General features: G+C 35.5%; 1 protein-coding gene across 1 annotated transcript in view; it reads right to left on the bottom strand.

Annotated features, from left to right (window-relative positions):
- Positions 1-22,791, bottom strand: part of CAMSAP2 (calmodulin regulated spectrin associated protein family member 2) — a 113,748-nt gene that overhangs the window by 30,400 nt on the left and 60,557 nt on the right. The window contains exons 3-7 of the mRNA XM_085299076.1: positions 13,500-13,661; positions 12,776-12,859; positions 7,798-7,830; positions 3,407-3,548; positions 28-167 (exon numbers count right to left, since the gene is read on the bottom strand). Of these exons, the coding sequence (XP_085155202.1) occupies positions 28-167; positions 3,407-3,548; positions 7,798-7,830; positions 12,776-12,859; positions 13,500-13,661 (561 nt within the window). The remainder of the gene's footprint in view (positions 1-27; positions 168-3,406; positions 3,549-7,797; positions 7,831-12,775; positions 12,860-13,499; positions 13,662-22,791) is intronic.

Below are 22,791 nucleotides of genomic sequence, written 5' to 3'. Positions count from 1 at the left end.
TTTTTTTTTTTTTTTTTTTTTTTTTACCTTTATGGAGGAAGCTGCATAGAGCATATCTTCAAGACTGAAATGGCAACACTGGTTAAGGTATTCCTGGCAAAATTCTTGAATCAGTTGTAGATTGTACAGGCTGTCAGCCAAAGACATTGTCTCTTTCAAACAAATATCTAGAAAGGAAAAATAGAAGCAAAGATTATGAATAGTTACAGATCTGAAAAAGAAGTGCTTTTCACATAACAACTGCTAAGCATTTTTGGGATAAATTCAATTGAAATTTAATTTTTATTTTTTTATTTAACAGGAGACCATTTATTTCAAAAACACAAGAAATAACACACATTTTATCTTAACATAGTTTTATATCTTCAGACATTTCTCTAAACATAAATGAGTTTCATTTTTCACTATAGACAACTGCTCTGATTTTTTTCTGCTTTGCCTTTTGTGAAAATAGAGGTTATGCTCTAAGTCCTGATGTTTTCAGATAGTGAAAAATTTTATCTGATCAATAACAGACATTTTTCCAATAAGATTTTCTGTATTGAAATGGCAATAGGATATGTATTYTTTTTCACAAAACTCCCCAGATAAACTAATTCTTTCTCTTTGCACAGGGACCTGAGAGTACATTTTAATGCTATTAACTCTGGATCTTCCCACAAAAGAAGCATCAGTTGAGTCTTAGGCATTAATTTTTGTGTATTCAGATGTTTGATATGAATTTTAGAAGGAYCAGAAGCCTCTGACATATTAATATTACCTCTCTATGTTTGAAAGTGCTATATAAAGACTATGGAGTGGCAACAGTGAATGGACTAGTGTTGTACAGTACCCTTTGAATATTTTTTATGCCCAAGTAACCTTCTGTTCTCTTTTTATAGATGCTTTTTGGAAAATTAATTAGCAGTAATAACTTCTTAGAAAGACAACAGTCCTTATAAAAGGAACTGAAGAAAGAAAAGAAAATAAATACAATTCCAGAACAAGCATTAGATTTTATTTGTAAAGCAACAGTGTATGGCAGAGCCCCACATCACAGTTTTAAAGCGTTCAGAGCAGATAACTTTCTCCAGATAAAGAATATACTTTAATGCTAGCATGATAAAGATCCCCATACTGAAGGATTCATAAATATTCTATCACCTCAGCCACACAGTATAAGTAGTATGGTCAAAAGATCTTTTTGACTTAATTGACAGAAGATTTAACAGTACAAAATGCCAAGTCATGCATTTGTATCCAATAAAATTCTAATGTGATTCACCCGTTGAAAGTGATATAGAGTAGGAAGGTAYTGTGTATTAGCCCATGTCAAGATGTTTATGAGCTTTCTGCATCATGTAGCTATAACAAAGGCAACATGATGCCAAATGTATCAGGAAATGTATTTCCAGGAGTGACAGGGAACTACTGTGCAAGTCTGGATTTGTGTACAATTATGATCATCCATATTCAAGAAAGATTAAACTGAAACAGAGTAAGACTACTGAAGATAATGATGAGAAAGGAAATCCACTTCGGAAGGGGAGACTGAAAAGTCTTGGTTCAGCTAKCCTGGGCAAAACAGAAGAAAAAGTGTATCAAAAATGTAGACATCAGCTATGGAAAAGCTATTCAACTCAAAGAGTACTACTGGAAGAACAACAAATGCGTATTAGGCTCCAAGTATGTTTAGGTAGAAAACAAGAACAAGCTTTTAACAATGTAAGAAACAGAGTTCTGCAACAGTCTGACTAAGCGTATAGATTTAAAAATGCTAGACAGTTGTAAGATGAAACACGGTAAATTCATGAAAGAGATTATATAATTCGGACCTACAGCACATTCTAGACTCTCTGAGATAGGAAGTCCTTTCTAATCCTACGCTCCTAGAAGGAAATTTGAACACTTTAAAGTAAAGAGTCTTGATGAGAAAAGACCATCTATTTCAGCCTATAGAAAATTCTGTATTCATGTTTTTTTTTTGTTCTTGTTTGTTAATGCATTTTTAAGTGCTTTTGCATATGTATTTTTGTTAGCTCCCCTCCTCAGTTCYAATACAGAATAAGTTCTTGGTGAAATTTAACATACACTAAAAAAAGATATCGTTTAAATACAATGAAGGCAGACTTTTATAAGTCTTAAGTTTTTTATAGCACTCCTAGTTGCTTCAGAGTATTTTTGAATTTACTCTTGAGACGACACTCACACACATTGGCACATCTTCAGGGAAGGCAACGTCAGGACACCTGAACAAAAACATCAGAGCTAAAATTCCAAAGATGACATGCGCCTTGTTGTGTTTCACTGTGCTGAAAATCAGATGCTGCAAGAGTTTGTTGGTAGAGTATATATGTGGCCTGGTAATATATACAAGATCATTTGGGCATTCCATATTTCCACCCATGCTAAAACAGCAAGAAGGAATTAGCTATTACCCTGGATTCAATACAACCCAAGTTTTAACTCTTCTCTAACGAGATACAATAGTATATATTTAGCTGCAACATTTATGTAAATTGAAAGTTGTATTTTTCAAATTGACAGGCTGAAGAACGGTGAATGCATGCAGTTTTAGCATCTTTCATCTTCAACGCCTACTGTGCTGGAAACCTCCTATAAAGTGGTTGTGCATATGAATTTCAGATTTCAATTCTTTGCAAGCTTTATCTCCTTGTTTGTAWTCCCGGATTTCTTAGGATCTTCCATGTAAGTGTTCCCACAACGTCAAAGGCATCATGGACAGAACATAGGCAGAAAATGATGGGTGTTAGCTGCCAAGACATTTTACAAGTATATGAAAATCATAGTTGCCAGGAGGAAGATACGACTTCAACCAGGCCACAGAACAGAAGAACAAGATGAAGCTGCTGTTCATCACAGCCAATTACTATACAGAACTGCACAATATCAATATGTTCTACACTATATTTGTTTTCTCTATAAATGATAAAATTAAATATAAAAATAAACTAAAAGTCCAAAATACAGCAACTATTTACCATGCAGTGCAGCTACACAGCACTAGACTACTTGTGATAGATGTGTTTTACATTTTTAGCTACCCAGATTCACAAGAAARCATTTATGCAGCTTCAAGAATCTGAGTTTTCCAGACGGTCTCAAGTTTTATAGCATGAAGGCAATTGTGCTACCAAATTAGAAGACACAGACAGATCTGTAATAAAATTCCTTTATATATTTATATTTTTGTGGTAACATAAAAGTAAACAAAACATAGAAGGTCCTTAGTTTCTTTTATTTAAAAGGAAAAATAAATAGGCACAAAGTTAAGATTAAATCTCTCACCACTAAACTCAAATTATACCTCCTGTGTCTCGTATCTTAGTATCCTCTTTTACGTGGATATCATATAAAGACATGTCACCTTTTATAGACATCTGTTTGCAAGACATGTAAGACATACCTTCCAGTTTAACAATATCTGGACAGTAGAAGTGGATCAGAGCCGCTAAAGCACAGCCATCTGTACCATCTTTCAGCAGATTTTCTACCAATGGAATGCAAGGCAGCTGCTTAAGCAATGTTTGCTCCTTCCTATAACGAGCCTACAATATAGGGGAAAAAAAAAGAGATTAAAAGAAACAGAAGCTCTGAAACATAAGCAGAAAGAGATTTGTACTGTAGGTTTTGTGTTGCATTAGCAAAAAGGCAGTATTCAATAAATAGCTCACTACTCTTTGGTAATTTCTTAAAGCTGTTTACATTTTGCCCCATTTTCAATGATGTAAAAATAATCTAAGAGGAAAGAATATTAATACTGCTAGTAAGAGGATACATGCTAATATTAAGGCTTTCCTTCAAAACCACCAAAAATTGATGACCTCTGTGTAACATACTAATTTAAATTACACCKTATGATTTAATTTACATTCAACATTATTTTAAAATCAAAAACGATCTGTGTGTAAACACAAGACAACAAATCCTTAGCTAGCATAACTTCTGTTTACTGACAAGTCAAATGACTTTGCGATGTTAAAAGACCTGAGAATCTAGCCCAAAGTCTCATTCATATAGCTGATCTAATAGCAGATTCAAAAACAAGGAAATCTGCATTTGATCAACTCCATTCTTATTTCCAGTGCCTGTCACTAAACAGTCATAAATGTAGAGAAACAATAATGGTCAGGACTGCTACGGCAAACAAGCAAAAAGCTCAGTTACAAAAAGGAAACATTTTGAAAAGTAACTCTGTGTATATGGATATCATTATTTCAGAATACCAAGATAGCATATATCTGCAATGTATATATTTTAACTTTTTTTTTTTTGGGGGGGGGAGGAGGGGAAGGGCAGGAGGCCTACTTAAAAAGGCATTCATTATCATCATCTCTTCTCATTACTTCCTAGGAAAAGAGATGAAGGTGAAAGACTGTGACATAGATTTTAATTTTTTAATATTATTTATTGAGACTTCTTTGTATTAAAGAGGCACTGAAGAGTTACTTTTCATTCCACAGAACTAGTTATGACATCAAGAATGTTTCTGAGTTAATTTTACGCTATTTTTATTCAAACACACACTAAACTGGAAAACTCTTTGTAGGGACCCTGAAAATTCTTTAATATCACATTAAGTGGTATGGGACACTACAGACTGTATGTTAATGGAATGCATTCCACAGCTGGAGTAAACTCATCTCCTGCTCTTCTCTCTGGGTTGTACTGGAGCAATTGCTGATGGGGCTGCACGGTGAGCAAAACCATTGATCCAGCTAAAACATCTCCTCTCTCTTTTGTTTCTGTACCAAAGGAGTAGGCAGAGCTGGAAATTTTATGGGTGGGGTGGGAACTGTTTAAGCCAGCTTTGCTGGCAAAACAGTCTGTGGAACCACAGACTAACCCTGAAGGCTATATTTAACATAACTAGATTTGTGCTAAGAAACAGATGGGATTATCTTTAGTGCAGTCAGTGTCCTGTAACTGGCCCAAGAAGCATAAATCTAGTCTGGCAATAACAGACACACCAGTTCTGGAAAAATAAAGTACTCGTATTTAGGCCAGGAAATTTGTACTTTACCATATGAATATTTGAAAAAACCCCGAGAGCTAACCTTTGCTTCATATTTGCAATGTACTGGTATTTGGGTGTGTAAAGTATGTCGCATAAAAATAAAAATGCCATTTTTGCATGCTATGGTGAAGACCCACTAATGCCAAACAAAAACATGTTTGTTTCATGCCTCATTTATATTTTTCCCTGTATTAGGAATATTCTTATTAACGCTAATGAAATAGACCAACTCCACTTGCAATTAAAGTTTTTTCCTTTTTTACTTTATGGCAAGTTAAAGACCCACTATGATGAAAATCTGTGAAGTTATAAATATCATGCTAATATGTCCCTGCACTTCTGCCATGAAACTGATTGAAATTAAAATATATGAATATTATTATTTGATTATGAAATAATGATAGAAGATACAGGATACAGATGAACTTTAACATTACGGTCCAACAAGTCCTGTGTATTTTATATATATTCTTTAAATAGAGTCTTTTTAGTGGAAGTATTCAGAAATATTTGAAACTGATAATACAATTGTCCTGCATAGTAAATTCTGTGAAAAAGCCTATTGCCACTTTAATGATGCCTTAAACTGCCATATGAACAGTGCCCTCAGACACTGGAAATTGTGTCAAATCAYTGAAGTGGACCTAGAAGGAGGATTTAATTTATTTTAGAGTATGCCAAGCACATTACTTCAGGAAAAATAAAGTTATATTACTGGATATGCTAGGTTCATTAAGGTATAACAAGTATGTTTCAATTTGGTTGAGCAGATAAAAAGAAATTATACTTAAAAGACACTGGTAATTGCACTAGCGATTTTTAATAAACTTCCATTTGAAGAAACTCTTCTAATCAGTTGCAATGTATGTTAATAAATACGGATGAAATAATGCAAAAGAACCTGCAAGTTTATTACAACGCTACAGTGCTAATTTAAACTTCAGTGCTAATAGAGGCCTCTTGTTTCTAGAACCCTGTTGAAGCCAGCCCGGGTTAGCAGCTTCAAGTGAACAAGCCTAGGTATAGCGAAGACATAGGCAGGTAAATAAGSTCGGCTAAAAAAGAATCACCAGCACCTCACCCACGCCGTATTCTGGGGTAATAACGAACGCTCGCACGCGTTCACCACACAGTAGGTAACAGGCTGCCAACTTCCTCCTCCAAGCGACTCGTGCAGCTGCCCACGCGCTCAGGTTTAGCTCCCAAGCCAACACCTGCGTGACGTAAAGCCAAGAGAGCAGGAGCCTGAACTGCCCCAGCCGCTGCCGTCACTGTCCGCTTACCGTACGAGCAGGACACCTACCGGGAGCCCCAGGCTTTCGACCATGTCTCTGCTCAACTTGCAAGCTCAAACTGACACAGATACCACTAGCTCAAGTTGTTTATGGACAACAGGCAGGGCAAAGTTGAGTTAYAGTCTTTAATAATTTAATATGTTAGACCTGAATATAATTTGAACACAATAATGTAGACTCACTAGCACAGGAATATCTTAGGCAAAAATAGAACAAAATATAACACCTTATTTTGTGGAAACAAAATAAAAGAAAATGAAAGTGTGCTTAAACTTCCGTAGCATAGTGATGACCAAAGATGGTCCATCTTTTGCATTAGTCCATCCACTAAAGTATGCCAATTATCTTAACTGCAAAAACAAAATTATTAAAGAACCRCATATTCTCTGTGAAAATATATGGCAATTGTGATAAAGACATCATTATAGAAATTATCTATATAGCATAAAATGTTATAAATTTGAATACTGATTGTCAGAACTTTTTAATATAATTTTTTAGATATCAGCTCGTTCTGATTTTGCCTACATGTCAACTATGCAATTGCCYTTTTAAATCTCTTTGCAATGTATGAATAATCTTTTACTAGTTAGGACACATATCTGAGGGACTGCTAGATCAGTTACTTGGTAGTCCTTAGATCAAAGATAAATCAAAAAAAGTTCTTCGGGACTCAGACCAACAGCATGCAATTCTGCATACCTGAAGAACTGTATAATTTTTTTTCTCAATCAAACTGTGTGCGTCTGTTCATGACAAAATGTTGTTATCCACATTGCAAAAACTACTGTGGAATAAACAAGCTGWGTGTATTTTAGGGGCAAGCTACAATACAATAGAAGAAAGTAACTATAATCCCAAGGACACACAGCACAGAGAAAGTTTATTATTATTACAGACCTGAACAGCTCCTTTTTATTGCTTTTAATCAAAGCAAAAGACAACAGTTTTTGTTATTTTGTGTGAGGAGAAATTTTAAAAWTAGTATTATTAACAGCCACCCTAAGGAGCTGTTACCAGCTGGAAAAACTGGAGAATCCTAGACTAATGCCAYAGTGATTGCATCTTCTTTCAAAAASTCTGAAAAATTCAGATTCCATGTAGCACCAACAGTCATGAATTGTTTAACAAGTCTCTTTTTAAAAGAAAGCCTATATCAAATATATTTACTGAAACCCATGAGAAAGTATTTTACAAAAAATGATAATTTGACATGAGTTAAGATGAYGCAGCATTCCCTTATAAAAAGAAGATACCTTTACTGTTTAGAAAGTAATTCCTAGTCTAGCATCATACTTTACATTTATTTTGCACAGATTACCTTGTAAAATAGGATTCTGTACTACGCACACCTTTGAAGAGCAATCTCTTACAAAATTATCTTGTAGAGATAAATGAAATGAATGATTACACTAGCATGACATGGACAAAGCCATTCCCAAAACAAGCTAGTTTGATTAAAGTGAAGCAGTTGCGCAAACTTACAGGAACCAGTTTCCAAAACCATTTGGTAGGAGACTTCAGAGGAAGCAGAAGAAAAAAAAAGAATAAGCAAAAAGCAAAGAAAAAAAGGAACAATTTATCAGATTTCATAAATTATTTTCACAAAGCAATTTTCTTTAATAGTTTCAGTTTTGTACAACAGTGAATTGTAATTTCATGGTAAACATTAGTGCAATGTATCCTTTATGTATTGTACTAATTAGCAGAACTAATACTGGAAAAATATGGATCTGCAGTCTTTGTAGATCAACTTTGTAATTTTCCCACATGAACAGATAAAGATTTTCAAATCAATGCATTTTATTTAATGCTTTTACACATCTAATTGTACCCTAAATATGCAATCCATTCGACAACTGAAGAATTCATTTGAGACTTGAAATCACATTATTGCAAGTATCAAAATGAACTCTAACAGTATGTAGGATGAAGCAAGGAAGCTAAAGCAATGAATAAAAGGCATAAACACACTTTAATACAACACAACCAATTCCAGTGGAGTTTGCATTAGTTATTTCAAAGCCAAACAGTTATGTTTCTAATGTTCAACAATATTTTTAAACAGACATATGACAGTTCTCAGAACAATGAGAGATGCAGGCAGTTATATTCTTGCAATGACAAATCACATTAGCATCAGCTGCATGATGTGCAATGACTTGAAATGTAGATGGAGTTTTCTTTTGGCTACTAGTAGAGAAATGATCAGACCTGGTAYATACAATTCTAAACTGATATGTTACCAAATAATATATAATAAAATTACTAAAAAAAAATAGTTTTACAAATACAAAATTTAATCAAAAAGTTTAATCCTAAGAATACTGAAGTTGGTAGATCTTTCTTAACTCTATACACTAGGGTGGCATAACAACTCCACTACTCAGAAAAAAAAATTTTTTTTACATATACTAGCAGTAAACTTCACCATTTTATTCTATTAATTTAATTATACAAATTAWTAAAAACAATTTTAAGAGCAGAGAAAAAATACTTTGTTTTCTGAACAGAGGAATATTCTGTGGAAAGGGTAAAAAAGTTTTAAACTCCAAAGTGCTACTGAAGCTTGTTATTTTACATTGTTGTTATAGAATATTGTGCTTWAAAAAAGCCCTCTAAAAATAACTGAACAAATGAAAGCTTTTTATTAAAAAGTTACTGGACAGAAAAGGGTGTGCATTAGCAACATGACTATTCTCAACATCCTTCCCCTCCACTAGACCAGGCTATTGTAGTGGAGAATCCCCAAACCACTTTGAAGWAGTGAACTATGAGGTGCATGTTAATGTGGAGCTCTAAATGATCCCTGTCTAATTAAAGYACTTTTCATAGACACCAATAGAAACATTTTTATTTGATTTGGTAAGCTGAAATGTACTTCGGATGTCCTCTTATCAGACCAGTATGCACTAAAAAGATCTACTGGTATCTATTTAAAGATAGGCTGAAAATCCAGTCTTCACAAAAACTTCCCTACATTTGTTTCAATTCCAGAGATTAGCTCTGCCTAAAGGTACAAACTGAACTCAGAACCAGCAGCCTGATATGTATTTTCATTTGTCCACTTGGTTGAAACAATTGCTAAGCTGACAATCAGCATTCTTCAAAAGGCTGRAAGGCTGAAGATAATTAGTTTTAAATTCAGATAGACTATAACATTTATAAATAGATTTCAGCTTACACTTTGCAAAGGCAATTAAAAAAAAAGACAAAGAAAAGCTGAAATCTCTTCTACAACATAATGGGAATCCAATAGCTGTGGAATTGGCATTTTGCATCAACAGCAATAAGCCAGTATTTCTGACACTTACTAAAAATAATGAAATTAGTAATTAAAAAATGAACTTAAAAGATACCCTGACTGCCTTCRGCTCACAATGTCTAAAAGGATCAGAGTCCCTCAGGTGGAGAGTTTACACGTTTAAAAAAAGGCTGTTTAATCACCTTTGACAAAAAAAWTTTCAATATGATTCTGTTACAAATTTAACCCAGCATAAATTCATCTTGGTACCAAAATCGCTGGTCATGCCCTTTATTAAACACTTGTTTCTGCCCTTTTTCTTACGCTGTCATTAGTATTCATGCAGCCGTGCTTTAATTGGATCAAGCAGCTGATCCTGCTGCAAACTTTTTCTCTTCCTTCAGTTAGCTTTTGATAGCAGTATGGACTTTCGCCACATTAAATTGATTGTGGAACCATGGCATTAGTGTTTCACCTTCACACACAAAGTTGCATTGATTAAACTCATTTTAAAAAAAAAAAACATGTTTAAAGAGTTCAGTACTTCTGGTGAATATTTTTATGTTCGTTTCTCTGGTGCGATTTACATTGATTTGTCTCAAAACCATTAAGAATAATTCAATCTAAATCACAAAAGCAGATGAAAAAGAACAAAATTTTGAGAGAGCTTCAACTACATTGACCATTAGTTTAATCAGCGCAACTGTACATTCACTACATATTATTCAATGGAAGCCTGAAAACCAAAGCTAATCACTACAAAACTTAAAATCCTAATTCTGAAAGAAGATGTAGGGACTCTACCAGAAAAAGATGAGATTAGCACAAATCACCAGCAGATCAAGATCCACAGAGAACTACCTGGAGCTAAAAACAACAACAACAAACAAACAAAAAAAAAACTCCACAAACCAAACACACCACATACATACTCCTTCCTCTGTCTTTTCTTCTACAGAAAGCTAGGAGCAGAAAAAAAGTGAAGGAAAACAAAAGCAATCTCGCAATTGGTTGATACTGTACTGTTTCCATTTGCCAAAAAAAYGTAATAGGTATAATCTTATCAGTTGCCTCATTTGTTAACCTGTGTACATGATGTTTACAATTTCTATAAATGCAGTTTACTATTTATTGTAGAGAGGCTTACAGCAGTTTTTTAACAATATTGTATGGCATTAATTTGGCAGGTTTGAGGATTATGCTCAATGCTTTATTTTTCACAACTAAAATTTATGAATTTATTTATTTGCTTCTTCTTGGCCAGGAACAAAAATTAAAGARAGTTTTAACCAACCTCTAGAATGACCTATTCTTCCCATCTTTGTTTGGTCACCTCCCTAAATCAGCAGACGAGATTTAAATTTAATTTTTTAATCTTAATTAGTCTTAATAAAGATGTTCTGAAACTCAAATGTCCTAAGGTGTCTGGCCACAGCARAAGGGAGATTCTATGGCTTTTAAAGCTTTCAAATGGAATTGTCACTTKTTGACCTTCTAACTATGTGAGTAACATGGAAAACCTAAATTATAAAGTTGATCCCCAACCTGAAAAGGATGGTGGAAGACACAGAAGAGGCACAACAGAATAGTCCACCTCCCCTACATGCTAAGTTTTAAAATACAAGTAGAAATAATTGTTAAAAAGATTATAAAAGCATTTAAGTAAGAAAATGGAGCCTGAGGTTTTGCTCATGCTGAGATTTTAGCTAATGGATAAAGCTATACTAATATAACCCCCTAACTTGGAATACATTACTTGACAATGTAATTTATGTAGCTGAAAGCCACACYGAGGCAAATAATGCTACATGCACCTGAGATAATGTTATCTAAAACTCAGYGTATAGAAGGCCCCAGTTACAATTTTTTCCATGACAGGACAACTGTAGCATGATCTTGCTATTTTGGAAAATGTATTTTTATACTGGCCAGCATAACAGAGCTCTGATTTTATCCCAAATAGTTCCGTAATTCAYATGAAAAAACAACACAAATGCATATAATATTTTAGGGTAAAATTTTTATTCCATTGGGCCCATCTATGGCATCAGCTACAGACTCAAAAATCTTTCAACAACTGATACAAAAGCAATAGGTTATATCCTTTTGGTTTGTTTGTTTTGTTTACTGCAGACATCTTATTCTCCAGATTTCCACGTAAAGATAATCAGGTTTTTGATTTCTTTGCCACTATTAAACTTAGATAAAATTTTTCATACTAGGATATATGGATCAAGACTTCACTATTTTTGGTAGGGGAAAAAAATACCCAAAACACACACACACAGAAAAACAAAAACAAAAAAAAATCATTTACTTTTGCTGAGTCACMGAAAGAAACCATTAGTACAGGGACATCCACCGCATACCACACATTTTGAAGCTGAACATTTAATCTAGTCAAGTTCTTTCAAAGTAGCAGTGAAAGGGAGGCTGCTGCTTACAGTAGAGCAGACAAGGAAGGSAACTAGGGTAACAGTCTTAAGGCATCTAGAAACTCTGGTCTACATTGAAGGGCAGGGTTAATACCAGAGGGTACTCCAAACTGACTACCATTCTCCCAGTAATAAGTTTACTATAATAGAAAAAATGATCTCATTCTGAAGCAAGCAACCAAAGCATGTTAGTTATATACTCTAGAACTGTTTGCAATCCTTCAGCATTTTGATGGGTATAATACTACTTAATTTACTGAGCTCCATGAGTAAAGGGGAAAAAAAATTCTGCTGGGAAAAGGTATGAAACCATCTGTTTTTAGCATATATATAATTAAACTTCTATCAACCAATGTCATGATCATAGATAGAGCAATTCTGCCTATGATGCCATATATAGCTTTATCTAAAAATTCACCTGGTCTTAATGAAAAAATACACTTTTCTTTTTCATATTAGATCCAAGAATTCATTTGGACAGTATTTATTAGTCTTAATAAATTTTGTAAGACCTTATATAACAGATGTTTTGATGTAATCAAGGTTTYATTTGTCAAAAAAGACAACTAGGAATAAAAAGCGTAACTCTACTATCGTTGCATTTAAAGGATGTTATCATGGAAATACTGAAACCAATAATGATATGCCTGAAAATTAAAAGCTTGAAACAAATGTTTGAAGTACAATGTTTGCATATATATATTTACATATTCTACATGCAAGTAGATTTTGTTTATAGATAAATACTTATTCTTGYTTAAAATATTAAACMCCCTACACCTACCTTTTGACCTCCTGCAGACTCTGCAGTGTGATGCTCTTTTAGTTTTTGTTCCTGTTCCATTATGTCTTTCAAATGTTCATTTACCTAGAGACAAAATAATTTCTTAAGTAGTCTRTTCTAAGAAAGAAGTGCCAGAATTACAGGTTTTCTAATTATGAGTTAATTGAAAACATTAAACAAACGAAATTTCAGAATCWATAACCCTGAAGCACAGTCAGCAAATGTCAGTGTTTCAGTCGACACACAGTGCCACCTGCATAAACTAACCTGACTCTTACAGTAGTCTACTATATTTGATTAAGTGCATTGTTATCATCAGATTTGATCATGCAGTGAAGGCATACCACAAGAAAGATGTGCTCTAATATACACAGAACCACCTTGGTTTTGAATCATAGTAAATTAAACAAAATGATAATTGTTAGCAGAGCCACCAAGAGACCCTCAATCACCTCATCATGGCATTAAAACATGRCAGTGACTATTAGATGTTGTATGCAACAAATACCGTTTTTCATTTAGACTTTCCATTTGTTTTTCATTCAGACTTTTCCAATATGTTTAATCAATTTTTTTTTCTTATTATTATCCACTTGCAGCAGATTAAGGAACAATCCACACAATCTTGATATTCTCTCACAAATACATATCCCTACCCACTCATCTCTAACTAAATCATATAGCCTACRAAGAAAATCATAGCTTGCTTCTCCTGTACTTGTACCTTGTTTATCCAGAACATGACAGCATCTTCAATGTCATAAGGTAGATCTGAAGCTTGGAAGAAGGATGAATACTGCTGAGTGCACGCAATCACCTTCTCAACGCTGACCATTTCTACAGTATATGCCATCATTAGAGTATCGATCATGGCCAAGTGAGCACTCTGAAATGAAGAGCAGTAATATCTTTTTAGTTTTCAAGTCAAAAGATTACTTTCTTAAGTGTTATTTTTGAACATAGCCAAAGCATTGCCAAAGCATTAAGTGATATAAGTTTTATGTCTGGTTGACAGTTTTTGATATTGATGGAAAGGTGCAACAGATTTGACAAAGCAATACAAAGCAAAAGGATATTAATTAAAAATGTAATGCTTATTACAAATTACAATAATATGTACAACAAATACCAAAAATAAAGAYCCGGAGCTGGAGTCTTTATATCTCRAAATAAGAAATTTTAATGATTACAGAAATAAATCATTTTGATGTTTTAACAGACTAAAAGAGAACTTTTAAAGATTTCATCCTAATGAAAACAAACCCCCCTGCCTGACCAATTTTATTTGTACTGGAACTAAAAACAGAGTGGCTGATGAACACCCTTTCATCATCACCTTGAGAAACAAGCAGAAGTTTACCTATTTTTTAAATTACAATCCAGGAAGATGACACAACTATACTAACCTTAATTAAGCAAAGATATGAGAGAAGATTTTGTTTAATTATCTTATGCAGATGCTGCTAAATAGGCACAACTWGGTTTAAAACAGGCATACATGGATAAATAATTCATAAGTTTYGGTGTTAAAATGGAAAGTATTGGTTTCTCCTAATGTTGTTATGAATTGGAAAAAATAATGGTCATTTCACAATTTGTAATTAGAAAGGAAAAAAACAAACAACTACTACCAGGATTTTCATTAGATTCTTGTGACCGAGCAARAAAATTCTGACAGTTTGTAGAGGCAGAGTCTGCAGTTAAACAGATTTGTTTCTGCTTTGTAGTATAAAAGAAGAGCAACAGCTTTAAGTATTAAGGAGCAACATTTCCCCCAAACCAGAATGATTTCCAAAGACAATATTTTTAAAAACACTGCCTTTTAACACATCTCACGATACAAACAAAGATTCCAAACACTCGTTAACACCATCATTCCAATTCAATTCTACAAAAAAAATATTCATATAAACATTTCACAAGGTAGCTTTCACAGCCATGGCAACAGCAAGAACAACATGAGTCACACAGCAATATGTTATCTCCTCATTATAGTTAAGGCAGTACATGCACATCATTTATTCCAGAATTCCCAGCAGGAGAATGATGAACAGATCCCAATTCTGTGCTGCCCTTAGTGTCTGTATCACTGGATAAAGTGAAATCCCTTCAGAAGCAGACAGCAGCGWATACTGTTTTAAAATTCAATTAGGTTGTTCCATTTGTCTGACAAAATAGGCCACGCTCTACCTATTGTATCTACTAAAAATGTTCACAAAACTGCTCGTGATAGCCAACCTTCCTGGCAAGAGCTAATGTGCCCATGGACCCTGGATGTGACRTGTGAGTCCTTCTGTCTGCCAAATACAAACCATGCTCCTAGCAGAGTACTGCTGGGCTAGTAGCCAGCACCTCTTCATCCTCCTTTCTTGGCCAACTGATTCAGAATAAGCTTTTTTTTCCATTGTACTCACCTCCCCTGTAAATTTATTTACAAGCCTTCAACAGACAGGTACTGACACTGGCTCTAGGTGCCAGAAAGATAGAAATAGCTGGGGAGCGAATGGCACAGTGCTCCTGCCATCCAAAGCATTTAAGAACGAAAGTACAGAAAACATTGCCCGTATGCAGCCTCTTGAGGAAAGCCAAACATGGTAGTTTTTTTATAGAGATACATTCTGTTGCAGGTCTGGCAAAAGGGAACAGAAATGAACTTCAGACCAAATGTCACATCACCTACTAGTAAAGTCCCAAAACCGTATGAGGGATTTCATCCCRTCTTCAAGCATCTGATCATATCACCACCCATCCCCTGCCTGCAAAGAGGTGCCCTCTCTCTGAGGCAGAATATGCATGTTTCAGATCATGCATGCTTGCTCCTTAGCTGCCTGTCACCTCCTTCCCCCAGCACCCTTGGGTGCCCACCTCAGGAGACATGAAGTGATGAAGATGCTTTCCCAGCTGGACAGTTCTCACATCCCTGCAGAAATGAAGAAGGACGATAAGCCAGCCCACAGAGAGGGCTGCTGTCGTTGCTTCTTGGCGGCTTTAGAGGCTGCATCAAAGCACTGCWGCTCATACTCTGGTAACTGTGATAACGAAGCCCTTGAGTGCAGGTAACTTGACCACAGCACTTTAAGGCATCACAGCTTCTCCTTTAAAGATCCTGTGCAGTTAATCACACTACAGAACAGAAAACTTAAAAGCTTCTCTCAAGAAGGTAAGGGTTTTTCATTGGATTTATGTTGACAAAAGCTTTTTCAACTTTAAGCAAGACCACAGCCTGATTAAAGCCAGCCTGAGCTAGCTCTGGAGATATTTACACTATAGTCAAAAAAAAAAAAAAATCCCTGGCAACGACACTATCTGCACAAGTATCTTTTTTGTATAGGGCAGGATGCATATGCACTGGGATGAGGCACAAGAAACCACAGGACCAAGAAAAGTAGAGGCCAGACCCACGTCTATGCAGGATGCAGAACCTGGGCGCCCACGGCACTGTCCCCAGGTGGRCTTCCACAAAGCTCTGTCGTTCACTTCAGCATGGAGCCTCAGTACAAACTAACACATACCCAACACAGATGGCTGTGAAACTACACTGAAGCATGAAACATAAGRAACTACAACTCAACAGTATAAACATGCTCTTTCGTACACTGCAAAGCTAGGGAAAGATCAAAAAGCTATTCCCAAATATTTTTCAAGTCCAAAATGTGGCAGGGTGCTTTGGGGAAAATACAGTGGCTTCTCTTAACATTTTCCTTTTCTGACCAAGAGATGGARAAAAGGTCCATTCAGCAGTCTAGTCCAAAGGCTTTGGAATTAAGTTAGGACACCTGAAAATCACATTAAATGACATGGTATTACAACAAACTTTGCCCTCAGCATAAACAGAGAGTATTTATATTTGTGAAGACTAGCTAGTAAACACATTATTTGTCTYAATAAAAGTCAGCATCTGAATTATTTACTAATAAGTAGAAAAGTTACTGAAAACAGAAATATGATTTAAAGAAAACTCACTTTGCTCTATGCTACAGCTGAAATTTACAAAAAAATAGATTTTCCTAACTTGTAAAAATACAGTTCTATTTCTGGATATCCACTTTTATGGATAATCATTTTCTGTTTTTACTGTTATACCTCATACCAAGATTTYTGGCTTGGATATAAGTTTTCCAATTTAAGCTCTGACATTAAAAATAAGCCYTCATCTATACACAAAAGCTATCTTCAGCCCTCTTTACTGCAGTGCTCATAAACAAATTTTACTTAGGTTTGAAATCTACAATTTAAAATAAAATTCATGACGTGAACACATCAAAGTTCGGTCATATGACAGCACGTTTAATACATGCATACACTATTCCCAWACCTATGTTTGGTGAACACTTTGTTATGCAAATATTTGAACAGAAAAATAATACAGCAAAGTTCAAGAACTACCACTATCTGAGTTTACTCRCTACTGGATTTCTTCCTATCAATATGCTCAATGCATTATAAACACATTAAAAAATTTAAACTATTTACAATTAGCTGAGTCATCTATTTTCAGTGTTTCGAGTAAATTATTAATGAACTACCAGCTGATTAAGCAAATAAAGGGAATGATCGAACAGATGATAATAGATAATACCCTGTACTATCAAAATAAGTTTAATAAACTTTCACCTACACTGATGGAATCTTGTGTYGCAACCTTCTATTTAGGTAAGCTGCCAAATACAAGCATCTTCAAAATATTAGAAGTAACTCCAAATTATTTGCTTTATAATTCAGGTAGGATGTTCAAAAGGTAAGATTTAATAGCAAATAATAAAAAGAAGAATTTGAGTCAACTCACATCTATGATTTTGAGAAGTAATCTACTAAAATTTGCTATTTTTGTAAGAATGAACAAAACCAAACTTGTCAGAACAAACAAAAGCAAACTTTATTTTATATATCATTCTGTGCTAATAAATCATTTAAAAAAATGTAGCATCTGGGAATTTCTTCTGCCAGAAAATTTTAAGCAACTAAATAACACCTAAGAGATTTTACACCTAACATAGTCTTTAAAAGAACAGGTGGCARATAGAGAAAGAAAGAAAACTTTACAATCCTACATCTAGTTCTACTGTTTCTCTCCAATTTATTTTGGAAAGAGACAGACAAGCTGCATCATTTTAGATGTATTTTTTAATTCATTCGCTCAAAAGGAAAGACTAATTTAAAAATTACTTTGCAAAAATAGTCTCCTACTCTTTCAAAAAGAGTTATGCATAAAGCTGTGCAAGTTCTGTAAAAACTAAAGTTTTAAGGGAGTTGTACTGATGGTACATAATATCAAACATGTTTTACACCTCTCACTGCACTGTGTCTTGTAAGTGAGGTAACAAAAGCAGAAGGCAGATGTGACTCTCGCTAGTCAGGTCAGCGATTGCAACCGCACTGTGACGAGAAGAGGAATGCTTCAGGCACGAGGGGCAACGCAGATGCCATCCAGAGCTTGGCACGAATGAGCATCAGCTGCTTAAAGTCCTCCTCTGCACACACCTGTAAGACAATGTTTGCAGAGCTCCCCAGGAGCTGAATGCACTCATTTCCCCCAAAATCTCAGTATTTGGGCATGCGAAGTTAAAAATACGCAGGATATCATACTTTTGCATACCTCCTGCACTCAGCACTGTGGCAAAGCACATCTGTAGATGGAAGTGCCATTTCAAAGACATGATTTTCCAGAGATATACCTGATTGATTACTCAAGAGTGAAATCACCAAGATTATTAATCTATGGTTTTTAAACAATTCATCTACCACCTCAATATTATGAACTAGAAGACTCGAGTACTAAAGCAATAATCAAGGTTTATTCTTTTTGTTCTGAACTTTCTTTTTTCAAGTTTTTTTTTTTTAATTTAAAATAGAAATGCCATTCCAAATTGCTTCAGACTCTGTTGTAGAGTGAAGTTGCCTTACTCAGGAAACCTTCCTTATTAAACTTTTTCCAGTGCTGCGTTCCATGTTCTTCAGATCAAAGTCTTAGGGACTGCAGAACTGGTTTACCAAAACACAGAAATATGGTTAACAGAACAAYGAAAAGTATCTGAATTTAATATATCAGGTACACTATATAATAAGTGATCATTAATTTAAATTATTAATAGAATGGAATAAAAACTAACAGAGAAATACCTAAAAAGATCAAGATGAATATAACAGTGAACAACATAGGAAGTAGCACGCACTTTTAYCAYGGTAAAGCTTTGTTATTCAGAGATTTGGTCTAAAGCAATTCAAAAGAAAAAAATCTTGTCATCTTTTGATMATTTCACTATAATGGTGCATAGTACTAAGACCCTACATGGCACACTATGAGGTATAAAAAAATACTAAATCYKGGATTCTTAGAAGTATTTATTTTCTAAGACACAAACATGCTTTTGTCTTTCTCTGCTACAATCTGTCTGCACAGAACACATGAGTTTTAATCCAGTAATCTTTAAAAATCTCACATAATCACTGGTTATTTTCTGTTTTGTAATGTAGGTTCCACAGCTTTATTTTCTACTACAGAATAGTTCCGTAAGAAGCTTACTGAATTGTAAAAGTAAAATTATTCTAAAGCATYACTGCTAATGCTTTCTGTCTGCTGCGTCATTGATTACAGCGTTACCTCTATTTCTCTTAAAGATCTGCCAACAGCTTATTCAAAAAAGGAAAACAGTGTAAAAGGTATACATGATACTGTGTACACAGATGCTTCAAAATAAATACTGTATATTATAGACAGCTCCTACTATTATTACCTACTGTTGAGTACTTATTATAATGCTTGTCACATTCCATTAAAAGACCCATATTAAGTGGTCTCTTTTGATCCGATGCTTTAGGAAAACCATAGACAAAAGTGTCCAACCATATTCCACTACAGCATTTGAGGAAAGGACAGAAAGTAGACAGAACATGTTATTGTTATATTCATGTTAAAAAAAGGAGGGGTCCTTTTCTCAAGTCTTTTATTGGAAAAAAAAAAAGCCCCTCATCTCACTGTTTTGGAATACTGATTAGATCTTTGATGAGATATGGATTTTATAAATAAGAATTTGTATTTTCTGATCCTGTGGAATTTAGTCATGCCTCAAGAACTTCGTTAAGAATTTTGTGAAGGAATTTGGTCATGTTACAACACTTTTTTCTCTTAATGTGGGTATTCTTGCTTGCACAATAAACACATTTCTAGCTAAATTCCCTCAATGATTCTGCCCAGACTAGATTGGGCATCTGAACAGAGAGCAAAGAGCAGCAGAGATCAGCTTGCTACCTTTAACTGGGAATATATTTGTATCATCTTTGTATCAGTAGCTTGTGCATATGGCCAGCTGTCTACCTGCAAGGGTAGGAAGGGGGGAGGAAAGAGTATGATTATACAGCCAGAGATTATGAGMGTAAAGGAGGCAGCAGATGAAACTGGGACTATGCAGCATTGCAATCTTGTGACACAAAGYGAGCAGCAGAAATACAGATTACCTCAGTCAAAACACATCCAAGAGCAGGCTCTGAAATCTCTGGGGGAAGAACTCTAAACTGAATATGCAAACTTATCACCAAAGTTACATTACAGAACTTCATCTAAAAAGCACAGAACTTAAACCTGGKAACTCCATTGCAAACTTCGAAGTTACTGCTTAATTCTATCACAACTCATATACTAAAATGAAGACAGCCGTAGTACAGTAACAGCAATAAAGGAAGGTGTTAAAAATTTCCATCAAAATGGAACAGTTGGAAGTCAGTTCTGCCCTGTTTGACAATCTGGGGGCTTAATTTTGGCCTGTGCTTGCCCAAGACTCAGGCATAGCACAAAATAATCCCAATTGCCTAGCTATTCTTGCCCTGCAATGGGATGATAGGGTTGAATCACCTCACTGCATTTTCATGAGGAACAAGCACCTGACTCTGGTAAGATGCTTGTTCAGCAAGAACGGGCATTACTGAGTCACTCTAAACATACTCTAACAGGTTCTACCAGCCTTCAGTGTTTAATGTAAACTGTATTTAGTTAATTTTAAGAAGTTAGTAACAATAACCAATTACATGAACATATATGTATACATTATTTGATTGACTATACACATTTGAGATGAGAAATTATAATTCATTCTTAAAAGTAGATTTGCTAAGTACATAAACTTGCTGARTTAAGCGTTTTGATACCTCTGCTATGTTCTCCTGTCTAAGGTTTCTTCATTATATTTGTTAGSGAATTTTTCAAATTGATCTATTAACTCAATTCTAATTAAATCCTTGACAGAGATTCCCAAATTCTTTCTGAACTGCAAAACTAAGTGAGACTTTCTCCTCCTTCCTCCCTCCCCTCCTACCAAGACTCTTATTTGAACAAAATACCTGCACGGAAATCCAGAGCGAGCAATCAGTGGGCATTCCATTATTTTCTCATATTTTATAGCTTCACACCACAAATTTTCATTTTCGTATCCTGCCTGTATCCTACTTACAGGAAGAAGCAAGTGCCTAACAATAACAGTGCAAAGCTTCAGCATCTTTATWTTATACTCTCTTTAAAAAAAAACRAAACATTTGTAGTTATCTAGGTTAAACTAAAACGAAGAATTAATGCAGGAYGACTGATATCAAGATCGAGTTATACACATTTAGAGGAATGAACAGCAGAATATTTTGTTTTCGCAGGTAATTAAGGATTTTTGCAAGCTCACACTATCAAATCCAGTCCAGATAAACTAGAAACAAAACGCACCATTTACAACAATTTCATTTTGTTCTGTTACATACACGCAGTGTCTCCTTACCCTCATGCTTTAGACACCTACAGAAAGAAGAAACAAGATCTATATAAAATACTGTCTGAACATCTTACATCTCAGCAATCTCCACCAGTCTTTGAGGAATATAGGATTTGGGAAAAAGAGGAGCAGGGCTTCAGCTATAACCCAACCATGTCCATATGTAAGTAAACACCAGTTCCTCCTTCTGGTTATCTGTGTGCGACCTGCTGGTGCCTGCACGGCAAGCGGCTGCCGCCTGCGGCTGCTCGGCGAACACGAGCCCCAGGAAGCACCCAGGCCCGGCCACCTCGGCGTGCCTGCGCAAGCAGCAGCGCCTTCGGCCGCGGGGAGCAGAGGCAAGGCAAGGGGGGCTGCGGTGGATTTTAGGGCGAGGAGCTGAGCTTTGGGTGATGTGCTCACAGTATGWGAGAGAGGAAGTCGGGGTGGAAGGAAAGAGGAAGAGGCTGAGATCCCAGAAAAGAGTACGCATAGGGCTGGGGTACGAATTCTTGGGGATGGGAGCGGAGAAAGAAACAGGGACCTGGCTTCTCCAGGGCACGGCTCAGCCTGGCACCGAGCCACAGCAGGCCACGAAAGCCAGCGGCAGAGCTGCCCAATGCCGCCGTTGAGGACGGTATCAGAGCACGTTAGTTTTGAAACCTTACAGCCCAGACTACTAATTAATTCATTATACATTMAAATCCGATAGCTATTTTTGAATGGCAGCTCCTGTTGCTCAGGTAACTGAGACAGCACGTGCTTTCTGACCGACTGTTCTGTTCTGTTGTTTGGTTTTGCTGCCTTCTTTTTGTTAATAAGGAAATAGTTCGCTACTCTCACGTTTTATCTCAGAATCCTGCCAAGGTTTAGAACACTGAATGAGTGTACAAGACCCATCTGGTTGAAGTTACATACCCACACTGACATTTTAATGGTAACACGTTAAGATTTTGCCTAGGGTAATACAAGGGGTGAAATTCCACATAATGCTCAACACGACCTCTTTCTGCTGCAGAACGGCCGTGGGTTCGGACGAGCTAAGCTCTCTGGTAACGAGCACCGCGGCTCACACGGTGCTAATGAGAGCAAGGGGAGAAAACAGAACTGATGCTTTAATCAGTGTGATGAATAATACGATATACTGGTTTGTGCAATTACTATGTTTAATACATAACATATTGGAAGGTTGATTACTCATTGCAATTGAGGATGAATCTTGATTTTGAGATAAGATTTTTAAAAATGCTTATTTTCTACAATTTGCTGGAGTCAAACTCTGCATTT

This window comes from Rhea americana, unplaced genomic scaffold, assembly GCF_003343005.1.
Source record: "Rhea americana isolate MKP2758 unplaced genomic scaffold, rheAme1 scaffold_144, whole genome shotgun sequence".
NCBI lineage: Eukaryota > Metazoa > Chordata > Aves > Rheiformes > Rheidae > Rhea > Rhea americana.
This window is presented reverse-complemented; position numbering and strand designations above follow the sequence as displayed.